This window comes from Colobus angolensis, unplaced genomic scaffold (genome assembly GCF_000951035.1).
Source record: "Colobus angolensis palliatus isolate OR3802 unplaced genomic scaffold, Cang.pa_1.0 Scaffold31, whole genome shotgun sequence".
Classification (NCBI taxonomy): Eukaryota; Metazoa; Chordata; class Mammalia; order Primates; family Cercopithecidae; genus Colobus; species Colobus angolensis.
The window spans coordinates 8,705,674-8,719,881 of record NW_012116377.1 but is presented as its reverse complement, the minus strand read 5'-3'; the positions used below and the strand labels follow the sequence as shown (position 1 = coordinate 8,719,881).

General features: G+C 42.3%; 1 protein-coding gene across 4 annotated transcripts in view; it reads left to right on the top strand.

Moving 5' to 3' along the window:
• KALRN (kalirin, RhoGEF kinase) overlaps positions 1 to 14,208 on the top strand; it is a 643,785-nt gene that overhangs the window by 560,748 nt on the left and 68,829 nt on the right. For all 4 annotated transcript variants that reach the window (XM_011950775.1, XM_011950779.1, XM_011950777.1 and 1 more), the window contains one exon: positions 12,184 to 12,314. In XM_011950775.1, coding sequence (XP_011806165.1) covers positions 12,184 to 12,314 — 131 coding nt within the window. The remainder of the gene's footprint in view (positions 1 to 12,183; positions 12,315 to 14,208) is intronic.

The following is a 14,208-nucleotide window of genomic DNA, read 5'->3' as shown; positions in this document are numbered from 1 at the left end:
TGCCTGCCCTTTCCCCACCCAGTCTGCCTTCACCCCAAATTAGTCTTCTGTAAACACTGCTTATTGCCTCCCTCTTGGCTGTGTAAGCAGTGGTCTCCAATGTGGGGGTGCTCTCAGGTACATAAGACAATTTACTGGGGTATGGGAAGAAAATATTAGAGCCTCTTTATATCATTTTAAAATGGTTTTGTATGTGTTTTCTTATGTATATAATGATAGTACAGTAGCATAGATATAGAATTTATAGACAAGTTACATGTTTGGGAGTACATGAGCAAAATTATTTTCAGTGACAGAGATACATAATCAAAGTTTGGGAATCACTGACCTATACGTGAAGTCCACACTTATCTAACATTCTGATATTTTTGTAGCCTGTTCTCCAACCTACCTTTCCAGCATCTAGTTATTTATTTGATTGATGAACTCTGCTCTAAACAAATTATTTTCTCTGCTATCCTCAAACTCACACTTGGCTTTCTTCCCTCCAAGTTTTTGTTCATATCGCCCCACTTCTCTGGAATGTTCTCCCTCTTATGTTTGCTGATCTAGAGCATAATGGTCATTCAGGGTCCTCCTCAAATCTCCTCTCTACAGGGGCTCCTCTGACCAGCCCAGGCCAAATTTCCATTGTAATCCCATGGTAATTATTAAAGCCACATACTGCCTGGGACAGCTCTTAAGTAGCTCTGTAGCTACTTTGTTAAAGTATCTTAATTTGTTAAAATATCTTAATGTTTTCATTTGCATTTTACCTCCCTAGCTAGATGGTAAGTCATTTAGGATATTACTATTTTTTTTTTTTTTGCTCTATTATTTAAAAAAATCTTTTACACTTATTTTTATTTTTATATTTTGGATTATCTTTTGCCTACTACTACTGCTAAGCTTTACACTGCTGACAGTCTCTGAGCCACTAATACGTGTGATATGTGGTGTTAAACATGGCTAGGTGTTAAACATGCAAGCAAAGACACAGAAAAGTCCCATCAAAGCAAATTTTCTAGAGAAGAGGGGATGTGGGATGGCATTGGTGTTGACTGGCTTTATTATAGGCTCTCAATAAATGTCTGTCGAATGAATGTCCTTTCTGTGGTGAGTTTGCCATAATGAAGGATTTAACTTCTTCCAGCAATAACTACTCTTGAGGATCTACAGTAAGCCCAGAATTAGAGCTATCTTTGGCTTAACATGTAAAACCAAGCTCACATCACAGAAAGGAAAGAGGAAGCAGTGGTTTGGTTTCTTAGAATCTTCCTACCAAAAGTTGATTCTTGGTCCTTTCCACCACTTTCTCTTTCTTCCCTTCCCACATAGGGTAGCAATGTAACAATACTAGGTTGATAATATCTCAGCCATGCTTGAGAGCACTAAGTTGTATTTTCACCTTCAAGACTCTTAGTCCTATTCCTTATCAGTTCTTCAGCTTAGAAGAAGAAAAGATCCAGAGCCCATAAAAGCTCTGGAGTATTTATTTGACTAAGTACAACTGTGTGATAGCTGCTAAGATAGCGAGTATTATCACAGGCTTGGTTAACGAAAGTACAATGTGCAGATCAAGAGAAGCAATAGTATTCAAAGGTATTCAGACCACACACGTCATGAGCTGTGTGTGAATAATGCATTCTATTCTTTCCTTTTTTTTGAGACAAAGTCTCACTCTGTCACCCAGGCTGGAGTAGTGCAGTGGCATGATCTCGGTTCTCTGCAACCTCCACCTCCCAGGTTCAAGTGATTCTCATGCCTCAGCCTCTTGAGTAGCTGGGATTACAGGCACGCCACCACACCTGGCTAATTTTTGTATTTTTAGTAGACACAGGGTTTCACCATGTTGGCCAGGCTGGTCTCAAACTCCTAACCACGGTGATTCACCCACCTCAGCCTCCCAAAGTGCTAGGATTACAAGCATGAGCCACCATGCCCAGCCAATGTACTCTATTATTCTATTCTAAATGCAACCTTCTATAATATTCTTGAACAAACTGGAGGGGCCCAGAGGAGATAACCAAACCATGTGGTCCATGTAATTTGAAGGAAAGTTGAGGAAACCAAGGTTAAGTATGGGAAGAAGTTAGGAGAAGACACTTAAGAGCTGTCTTCTAGTAATTGAAGCACTGCCGTGGGAATGAGGTTGCAAAGAGCACCTAACTCTTTGTTACCCCAGAGGGCAGAACCTAGACTTGTGGGTGGGAGTTTTCTTCGTTCCATATGAGGAAGAACTAATAAAGTTTTTCCACTTTACAGAATTGAATTCCATCTTACAGGAGCATCTGGTATTCTTGGACTTTACTTAGTCCTTAAAGTCTTTCTGCTTTGTTGGTTGCTCAAGCCATGGCACCAAATTCTGCATTAGAATTCATTTGGCTTCCTGGCTCCACCCAAAGGCCATGAGCTCCCCCATGTTCCTATCTCCCAGAGCTGCCCCCAGTGCTTTATGGTTGCATGGTCATTGTTATACCAAAGCTTCTGCCTCGGTGAGTCAGGATCTCCGCTGCACAAGACCTACTGTTAAGGAACAAAGACAGTTTATCTGAAGTGCAGATAAAACTTCTGAAGAGTCACTACCCACCTGTGAGCCCTTCTGGACGTTAATGGGCCCTTCCGTGGTCTTGCCGCCAGCCGTAGTCTTTAATCCGTGCTTTTGTTTATCCGGAAAGGATGCTCACCCATCTCCCCAGATAGGAATAACATTCTTTTTCTGGGTTTTGCATTAAGGTATTATCTTTAAGCCAGGAATAGGGCTCCCCCTGCTTTCACTGTGTGATTTTTAATAAAACCTTTTCTAGACCTGTGGACTGTTGCTGCTGGCAGTGAGTGTGTAAAGAATCAGAAGACCTAGGATTTACTCCTGCCTCTGCTGCTTACTGTATAGTCCTGGGAAAATTACTTAGTCTACTTGGGGTTCTCTTTTACCTCACTTATGAGTGATGCTGATTCTGTCTATTCAAATCTAATCCCAAAGGAGTTATGATGATAATTGAGTAGGTATGAATGGGCTTTGTGAATTGATAATCAAGCATCTACAAAGGTTAATTCTTAGCCTCCTCAACTGCCTTGTGAAGGACAGGGAAAGGGAACTGTGTCATCCTTATCTCCTGTAGCTTGGTATGAAGCTGGGCACATGGAAACTTACTGTTTGCCAGCAATAGATTGGTTGGGTGAATGTTACAGAGTAATAGCTGAACAGTCTATACAATTTGGTTTTATTCCCTAAGTTTGAGAATCAAGGCCTTGAGAATCTAGTGTATCTCTAAACTGAAGTCCTGGAGCCCCAGAATTCTACCATCTTCCTGGCATGAAAGACCGAGACTCTAAAAAGAAAGTCCCTAGGCCGGGTGTGGTGGCTCACACCGTAATCCTAGCACTTTGGGAGGCCAAGGCAGGCAGATTGCCTGAGCTCAGGAGTTCAAGACCAGCCTAGGCAACATGCTGAAACGCCATCTCTAGTAAAATACAAAAGAAATTAGCTGGGCAAGGTGGCATGCACCTGTAATCTCAGCTCCTCGGGAGGCTGAGGCATGAGAATCACTTGAACCCAGGAGGTGGAGGTTGCAGTGAGCCGAGATCGCGCCACTGCACTCCAGCCTGGGTGACAAAGCAAGACTCCGTCTCTAAAAAAAGAAGAAAGAAAGAAAATGAAAGAGAGAGAAAGGAGGGAAGGGAAGGAAAGGGAAGGAAAGGAAAGGGAAGGAAGGAAGGGAAGGAAAAGAAGGTAAAGAAGGAAGGCCCACCCCTCTCTGAGCTCATCACTGGGTGACACACCGGCATAGTTCACTGGGCTCAGCATGGCCCCAGTGGACCCTGGCTTATAATCCTCTGCCCTTAGAGAAGAGACTGGCCAGGACTGAGCTCCTGTTTAGTCTACTTAGTGGCCTGGCACCCTGAGAATGTGCCCTACCTGCTTCAGCAAGACTTCCTGCCCTCTGGTTCTCCTGCTTTGACAGTATTCATCTCCTCCTTGGGCCAGCCTTGTGGGTCATGGAAGAACATGGCCACGGCCAGACTGTATTTGTGTGTGTGCTTTGGCCCCCTTTAGAAGAATTAACTTGTTTTGTCAATAGCCAGGTGGAGTTAGCAAAAGTTCAGAATCCAGATGGGAAAAAATAATGGCCTCACCATATCCATTGCAGAGGTGTACGTTTCCAGGGACTGGGTTCTTCTAGCATTCTTTTGTGGAAGAGATTCCCGAGGTTCTTTTTTTTTTTTTTTTTAGATGGAGTTTCACTCTTATTTCTTGTTGCCCAGGCTGGAGTGCAATGGCGGCTCACTGCAACCTCTGCCTCCCAGGTTCAAGCTATTCTTCTGCCTCAGCCACCCGAGTAGCTGGGATTACAGGCATGCAGCACCACGCCAGGCTAATTTTGTATTTTTAGTAGAGACAGGGTTTCTCCATGTTGGTCAGGCTGGTCTCAAACTCTCAACCTCAGGTGATCCGTCCGCCTCGACCTCCCAAAGTGCTGGGATTACAGGCATGAGCCATACCAGGCCAATTCCTGAGGTTCTTGTAAGAAGGTAAAAGTTTAGATTTCCACCAATTTTTTTTGTTTTTGTTTTTGTTTTGTGGAGGCAGGGTCTCACTGTGTTGCTCAGGCTGGTCTCAAATTCCTGGCCTCAAGCAATTCTCCTGCATTGACCTCCCAAAGTGCTGGGATTACAAGTGTGATGAGCCACCATGCCCAGCCTCCACAAAATTTGTTTTAACCCAGTTACATACCTGAAATGTCACTGGCCTGGAAAATCCAGACTTCAGCTTTTCAACTATGTATTGTACCCTGTACCCACCAACAGTTTGCCTCGGAATGACTTAGATGTAATGCTTTATATCCGGAGAATATTATGTAAGGTTTTTGTTGTTTTCGGTGTTTTTGAGACAGGGTCTCACTCTGTCGCCCAGACTGGAGTGCAGTGGCTTGATTTTGGCTCACTGCAGCTTTGATCCCCCGGGCTCAAGCAATCCTTTCACCTCAACCTCCTGAGTCAGTGGGACTATGGGCTTGTGCCGCCATGCCTGGCTGATGTTTTAATTTTTTTATTTTTAGCAGAGACAAGGTCTTGCTTTGTTGCCCAGACTGGCGTTGAACCTGAGCTCAAGCAATCCTCCCACTTCAGCCTCCCAAAGTGCCGGCTACAGCCATATGTTATTTTTTTACATAAATTTTATTGTGTATATTTGAGGTTTACAACATGATGTTATGGGATACCCATACATAGTAGAATGGTTACTGTAGTGAAGTAAATTAACATATCTCTCATGTCACACAGTTACTTTTTTGTGTATGTGTGACAAGAGTAGCTAAAATTTAGATTTTAATTAGTTACATAAAATTTTGGTGGAAATCTAAATTAGTACCTAAAGCGTAGCTAAATGTATGTATTTAACAAAAATTCCAAATACAATTTTATTAATGATAATCCTCACGTAGATTAGGTCTGTAGACCTGTTCGTGCTACAGATTTGCTACTTTGTATCCTTTGACCTACGTGCCCGTTTCCTAGTTGCCTTTTCCACCCTGCTGGTAGCTACTGTTTTATTTTCTATCTGTATATATTTTTGTGTATATTTTGACCTTTTTAAAAAATATTTCACATATAAATGAGATCATGCAATATTTTTCTTTCTGTATCTGGCTTATTTCACTCAGCATAATGTCCTTCAGGTCCATCTGTGTTGTGGCAAATGGCAGGATCTCTTTTTTGTTTTTAATACTTTAAGTTCTGGGATACATGTGCAGAACATGCAGGTTTGTTATATAGGTATACACGTGTCATGGTGGTTTGCTGCACCCATCAACCTGTCATCTACATTAGGTATTTCTCCTAACGCTATTCCTCCCCTAGCCTCCAAACCCCGGACAGGCCCCGGTCTGTGATGTTCCCCTCCCTGTGTCCATGTGTTCTCATTGTTCAACTCCCACTTAAGAGTGAGAACATGCATTGTTTGGTTTTCTGTTCCTGTGTTAGTTTGCTGAGAATGATGGTTTCCAGCTTCATCCATGTCCCTGCAAAGGACAAGAACTCATCCTTTTGTATGACTGCATAGTATTCCGTGGTGTATATGTGCCGTATTTTCTTTATCCAGTCAATCACTGATGGGCATTTGGGTTGGTTCCAAGTCTTTGTTATTGTGAACAGTGCTGCAATAAACATACATGTGCATGTGTCTTTAAAATCGAATGATTTATAATCCTTTGGGTATATACCCAGTAATGGGATTGTTGGGTCAAATGGTATTCCTCGTTCTAGATCCTTGAGGAATCGCTACACTGTCTTCCACAATGTTTGAACTAATTTGCACTCCCACCAACAGTGTAAAAGTGTTCCTATTTCTCCACATCCTCTCCAGCATCAGTTGTTTCCTGACTTTTTAATGATTGCCATTCTAACTGGTGTGAGATGGTATCTCATTGTGGTTTTGATTTGCATTTCTCTAATGACCAGTGATGATGAGCTTTTTTTCATGTTGGCCACATAAATGTCTTCTTTTGAGAAATGTCTGTTCATATCCTTCACCCAGTTTTTGATGGGGTTGTTTGTTTGTTTCTTGTAAATTCGCTTAAGTTTTTTGTAGATTGTGGATCTACAAAAAACTTTGTCAGATGGATAGATTGCAAAAATTTTCTCCCAGTCTGTAAGTTGCCTGTTCACTCTGATGATAGTTTCTTTTGCTGTGCAGAAGCTCTTTAGCTTAATTAGATCCCATTTGTCAGTTTTGACTTTTGTTGCCATTGCTTTTGGTATTTTAATCATAAAGTTTTTGCCCATGCCGTTGTCCTGAATGGTATTGCCTAGGTTTTCTTCTAGGGATTTTAGGTTTTAGGTTTTAAAAATGTTTAAGTATTTAATACATCTTGAGTTAATTTTTGTTTAAGGTGTAAGGAAGGGGTCCACTTTCAGTTTTCTGCATATGGCTAGCCAGTTTTCCCAACACCATTTATTAAATAGGAAATCCTTTCCCCATTACGTGTTTCTTAAGGCTGAATAATATTTCTCTCTCTCTCTCTCTCTCTCTCTCTGTGTGTGTGTGTGTGTGTGTGTGTGTGTATCACAGATTCTTTAACCATTTGTCCATCAATAACACTTAGGTGTTTCCATATCATGCTATTGTAAATAATACTGCAATGAACATGGGAGTGCAGATATTTTAAGAAAAGCTGACTTCATTACCTACCCAGAAGAGAAGTATATACTCAGAAGAGGGATTATTGGGTCATATGATAATTCTATTCTTAATTTATTTGGGAACCTCCATACTGTTTTCCACAATGTCTACACAAATCTACATTCCCACCAACATGTACTAGGGTTTTTTTATTTTATTTTTTTTTTTTTTGCTGCCTCCCTTTCTGGGAATTGAACCCCGATATCTTATTTTTTTCATAATAGCCACCCTAACAGTTGTGATATGCAAATTTTTATCAAAGAGGAGCAACTAAGAGATGATTGGTTGGTGTGGTAGGTGGTACTGGACCAGCCAGCTTACCCATTGTCTCATCACATGAGCTTTGATCCCTTCCCAAGAGTTACGTAGCATATTTAATAAATTCTTGGAGTCCTCCTGTACACCAGGCTTTGAAATCAAGCATAGAATTTTCCTTATATGGAGCTCGCCGTCTCTAGGGTTAATGCTCAAAATCCTCTCCTCCCTGGACTGTTGGCAATCATTTCCTCTCAGATTTTAGTCTAATATCTCTTGCTAGAGGTTTTTGTGTGTGTGTGTGTGTGTGTGTGTGTGTTCGTTTTTTGTTTTTTTGTTTTTTGTTTTTTTTTGAGACAGAGCCTTCCTGTGTCACCCAGTCTGGAGTGCAGTGGCGTGATCTCAGCTCACTGCAGCCTCTACCTCCCAGGTTCAAGTGATTTCCTGCCTCAGCCTCCCGAGTAGCTGGGACTACAGGCCTGTGCCACCACATCTGACTAGTTTTTGTATCTTTAGTAGAGATGGGGTTTCACCATGTTGGCCAAGCTGGTCTTGAACTCCTGACCTCAGGTTATCGGTCTGCCTCGGCCTCCCAAAGTGTTGGGATTACAGGCATGAGCTACTGCGCCTGGCCTCTTTTCCATTTTTTTTTTAATTAATAGTTCTTTTCTGACTAATAAAAGAAATATATGCTTATTAAAAAATTTTGGAAAAATGACAAGAGTATAAATATAAATCATCATCTAGACATATTCAGTGTTGAAATTTTGATATATTTTCTTCTAGACCCTTTTAAAAATAGTATAATTAATCATAGAATACTTAAAGATTAAGTTCTGTTTCTCTCTACTATCACATCAGAGACATTGTCCCAAATTATGAAAATATCTTTGGAGCATTAAGACTGACATTTCTAAGTCTTAAAACTTGTTATTTCCCTGTTTACAACTGTCCCATCATTGGTCTTAGAAGGTAAAGTTTCTACTTCTTTATTTTTAATTTAATTTATATTTTTTATTTAATAAAGATGGGTCTCGCTATGTTGCCCAGACTCGATTCAAACTCCTGAACTCAAATGATCCTTCCACCACAGCCTCCCAAACTGCTGGCGTTACAGGCATGAGCCACCATTCCCAGTCAAGTCTCTACTTCTGAATGCCATGCAGACAAGGTTCCTTATGATCTGATCCCTGCAAACTTCTCCAGGATTCTATTTTCACTCCTCACTCCCTCTTCCTTTAATACCTACTCACCCAGACTCACAGAACACACAGTTATTTGCCAACCCCCTTCCCTCACACTCTGTACTCTGCCCACACCAGGCTACTTTCAGGTTCCCAGGCTGCCCCCATGTCATTCGCTCTTTCACCCTATATTCACAATGCTGCTCATGCCTGGAATGTCTTCCCATTGGCATATCCAGTGAAACTCTCCTCATTTATCCGTTCTCAGTTCGAGCATTGCCTCTTCCATTAAGTCTTTCCTTTGCTTCTCCACCCCACCATAGAGCCACCTGCTCCTTTTGTTCATCCTCCATTGCACCCTATCTCTCTACAAGAGACCCATTTTGGCTTAAATTATGGAGGCCAGGGAGCCTTGTCTTATTCATCCTCGTTTCTCCAGCACTTTGCAAATATTTAGCATGTAGTAGATGTTCAATAAATATTTGCCTGAATTCAAATCAGTGGTTACAATACTATGTGATGAATGCTGTGCAGGGAGTGTGAAAAGAGTGTTTATAGGTGCACAGAGGAGGGGCAGGTTATGAGTATATGGTCTCAGGTCCAGCGCCTGGGAAATGTGCTCATTTTAAATATGGGGATGACCTTCCTCCACACTTCATCACATATTTGAATCTATTTGCATTTCTATTCCCCATCCTTGTATCGACTATGGGAACATTTGTTGCTCTATCCCCATATGCCTTTCCCTTTGTCCTCTGAGACTACTTGTGCCCTGAGCTCCAGGTGGGACAGAAGTCCTCACTGTGGCAGAAACCTGGCCACCACTGCCTGTTTTCTCCCAGGAGCAGAACAGACAATTTTAGGTCAACTGTAGTTGCCCTTAGCTGGGGCTCAGTATCCCAGCTCTAGCATAGATAGCTAGGTCTTCAGAGGCAATCACTCTTGAATTATTACAGGCATTAAAATCAAACTCATTGTTTTAGGCAGACTACCTAGCATATAGCTTTAGCCATATTCTTTCTTTCTCTTGTCCTTCTCTATCACTGTTGCCATCCCAGCAAGTCCTCCCCTAGAGATAACTTGGGCTACTTTGCTCATAGAACAGGTCAGGTAGGAGGAGATGGAAGTATTTCCCCATTTGACATAATGGACTCCTCAGATGTTCTTTGTTCTGTAGAAAGGTTGAGAGTGGACCACAGGAAGTTGGATGCTCCATGGGAGTGCCTGTGGGCAGAGATGTCACCCTGGGAAGGGGTAGGAGCACAGAGGATACCACTGAGCAGCAATTCACTAGAGGAAAACATTCATTTCTTCTAAGGGCAAAGGGATGGACCTGTGAATGAACTTCAGCAGCGTCTAATAGTCAAGTGAGCCTATAAACCAGGGCTTGTTTCCCAGGCATTGCAGTCACCATGCTACCATTCAACAGGCTGCAGAATAAAGGCTGAAACAGGACAACGAGGAGAAGGAGAGGGGAAGTAAAAGGCATGTAATCAGATCAATCACCAGCTGGGCCCATCTGCCCAGGAGCCTGTCTCTGGTGATGGCACCAGGAGACATGTCATTGGAATGCCTGCCTGTGTGCTTGGTTGTCAAGCCTCAGCACCAGACACTCTCATTTCCTTAATAACAGGTTACAGATCCTGTATCTATAAATCGAGCTAAACCCTTCTTGACCTTTCCATATTTTTAGCCCATACTGCTGCTCTGGATATAACAACTTCCATGGCCGATTACTTGTTCTGTGAATACCTTTATCTCAAGTTAAAAGAAATTCTCTCTCAAGTTTGAAGGCCCTGTCCTCTTAGTTCCAGTTTCTAGTGTTGGTAACAAATTCATGTTTAGCCCTTGGCACATTTTGTCAATTTGTGGGTGGGGGGGATGGAAGAAGTTTGATATCTCTGCTGTGTTATGTTTTTCAGATTCAAATCTTTATATTCTCCATCTTTTTTGTAAAATGTACCATCAGGAACCTCATTACTTTTTTATTTATTTCTCTGGACCTTTCTTTTCTACCTCTGTTTAGCCTCTGTTAAAATAGAGCAACTAAGAGCATTGTGACAAATATTCCAAGTGCAGCTCACTGAAGGCCAGGCTGTAGCCTTTACTTCCTACTACCTTTTTGGACTGCATTTTTAAAAATCTTTGTGACTTTAACCTTAGGGCTAATGTTTTCAAAAACTACTAAATGAAACTGTTTCTGTTAGCTGCAGTAGCTGGTTTAGACAGGCATCTTGTAAGAGCAGTTTAGGGCCAGGCACGGTGTCTCACACCTGTAATCTCAGCACCTTGAGAGGCTGAGGTGGGAGTATCACTTGAGCCCAGGAGTTCAAGACCATCCTGGGCAACGTAATGAGACCCTGTCTCTACAGAAAAAAAAAAAAAAAAACGATTAGCTGGATATGGTGGTACATGCCTGTCCCAGCTATTCAGGAGACTGAGGTGAGAGGATTGCTTGAGCTTGCGAGGCCAAGGCTGCAGGGAGCCGTGATTGCACCACTGCACTCCAGCCTCGGCAATAGAGTGAGACCCTGTCTCAGAAAGATGGATGGATGGATGGATGGATGGATGGATGGATGGATGGATGGATGGACGGACGGACGGATAGATAGATAGATAGATAGATAGATAGATATTCTGGCTGGGTGCATTGGCTCATGCTTGTAATCCCAACACTTTGGGAGACTGAAGCGGAAGGATCACTTGAGCCCAGGAGTTCAAGACCAGCCTGGGCAACATAGTGAGACCCTGTCTCTAAAATAATAATAATAATAATAATAATAATAAAGAATAGCCTTAGATTAGTCTCTTATTATTTGTTTTACAGTTGCCCAACTTGACCTTACTCTCCAGCCTTACTGTGTATCCACACTACTCCTGCCAATTTGTATAATGAAATGCTAAATATCACTGTGTAATCCTTCTTCCAGGACACTTGTAAAGGTGTTAAGATTGACTCCATTTTGAGTATTTTTATTGTTAATAGTTCCATCCATGGGGATGGGGAAAACCTCATCATCATAGGACATTTTTAACTTTTCAAAGGGGTTGTACAGCTATTATCTCTGCCTATTCCTTAGAAATCTGCAGAGAGGGAAGATTTAATTTGAAAACTGAGAAAAACTGAAGCATGGAACAATTTTAGCTATCTCACATAAATCATTCAGTAACTAGCAGATCTGGGATTCAAATTTAGGTTCTTTTACCCTTAGTTCCCTCTATGATACCACATTCACCCTTTTCACTTGTTTTTTGTAACTGCATATTTGGTATAGAATTGCAATCGTTAGCATTACCTCTGGAGCTCTTACCTAGAGATAGTCACTTTGACAATTTCATTATGTCTGAGAAATTGGCAGCACATAGATGCCAAGTACGTCCTGGTTGCCCGAGAAGGTGGCAGCTCTGGGCTCCCTGCTGTAGGAGGATAAAGTCTCTGGTCTCCCAGTGCTTCACGGTGATTTGGTGAGAACAGCCTTGGCTACTGATTTTCCATGTTGTCTATGGCTAGGCTGGGAGGACACAGGGATTCCAAATGACTTTTCAAAGTACACTTTTCTAAGGCTGTTTATTCTTTCTTTTCAGAGTCTAGAAGGAGGCTCATACCGGGGGAGCTTGAAAGACCCTGCGGGCTGCCTGAATGAGGGGATGGCCCCACCCACACCTCCTAGAAACCCAGAAGAAGAACAGAAAGCCAAGGCCCTGAGAGGCAGGATGTAAGTGGCTTCCCCACATTTCTCCCTGTGGTGCACATGTGAGTGTGGTGGACAATGGGCAGAGGTTGGGGAGAATTCGAGAGGGGTTCCCCACGCTGTTTCCACTGACATCATTCATTCTAAGAGTCAGATCTGTGCAGCATAGCACTGACAAACATTGAGCCACTTCGGCACTGACTTGATTGAAGATTAGGCTAAAGTATATTCTGTGAGATAGCAGCTATTACTGACAAAGTGTGCTTATAGGTCTGTTAGAAATTTGAAACAAGGTGATAAAAGGAAAATGGCAAAGTTGAGGAAACTATGAGACTGTTACTGAGGGCCTATAGAATCAGAGAATCTCTGACCGTGGCAGAAAGTCTGATAGTGGTCACCTAAGAAAACATTTCCCCAAATGTAGGAAAATTATATGTAGAGGAAAGAGCTGTTGTACCACCAAGCAGGTCCCGTCTCTACTCCTTCTCCAAAGGTTTTAATTTTGCATCTGTTTCTGGGATTAGTTCCAAGAGAACTTCTTCTCCACTTTGAATAGTTAGTGGTAAAATATAATTCATAGTGCAGAACAATCCCATGTTATGCAAGAGTTATCTATGTTGATATTAAGTCAATCTATTATTTGAACTGATCAGGAATATACCAGATACCACTAGTGCAAAAGCAGAACTCCTCCAAAACTTTCTTTCTTTTTTTTTTTTTTTTTTGAGACAAGGTCTTGCTTGGTCACCCAGACTAAAGTGCAGTGGCATGATCATAGCTCACTGCAGCCTTGACCTCTTGGGCTCAAGGGATCCTCTCGCCTCAGCCTCCCAAGTAGCTGGGACTACAGGTATGCACCACCATACCTGGCTAATTATTTTATTTTCTGTAGAGATGGAGTCTCGCTTTGTTGCCCTGGCTGGTCTGGAACTCCTAGGTTGGAGTAATCCTCCTGCCTCAGCCTCCCAAAGTGCTGGGATTGCAGGCAGGATCCACCGCACTTGGCCAACTTTTGTTTTCTTGTTTAGGGTTTGGCTCTGTGTTGGAAGCAGAGCTACTGATGAGTCTTAGACATAGCTCAGCATGTGAGAGATTATAAGCAGTAGCAAGAATTGGGGAGGCAGGTGTGAAGGGTCCCTCCCTGTTGTTAATTAGCCTGCCTCTCACTCTCAAATTCATCACTCCTTTAGCCTGGCCACAGACAGGAAAATTAGCAAAAATAAGTGAGGCCAGGTCCTTCTGTTACCTGGAAATGTACAAAGTGTCTATTTATGAGTTTTTGTTTCCTAGGAAACAAAAGTGAGAACATCACAGTGAAGGCCTGGTGTGAAAGCAGGGCTATCATATCACTTCTTAGTGGAGATGAACAAGTGGCATGTAAATCCTGTAATTCCATATTTACCCACTCAGCTTTGTGAGTACTCAAGGGGAACCCGAAGAAGTTGGTAAATGGGATAGAGGTTGAGAAATGCCATCCCTAAAGGGAAATTTCCTAGGACTTACACAAAAACTGAGTCTTCTTAGCTTCTCAGGTTGTTGTTACACAGGTGAGGCTGTGTTGGAGCTGATGTCTTAGTCCTTTGTCAAGCCAAAACAAAGCTTAAGTCAGGAAGGTGACCTCTGAGGTGGCAGGTGACCCTGGGCAAAGCCAGTCACTACTCTTAGCATGTAGCTTGAACTGGCCTTTGAGCAGTCATTTAAGCCATTGTCCAGATACAACAGGCACAAAAGTTTGCTGTCTCTTTTGCCCACTTCACTCATCTCTTCTCCCTCTTCTCATTCTTGCCAAAATCCACACCTCTTCACATCCTGAGCTATCCTGGAAATACAGCTGTTAGAGTATCTCATTCCTCTTACTATATCTCATCCTTGTTCTGTCCTGCTGGACTTTATGGTCATGATGAAAGGGTGGTGTAGA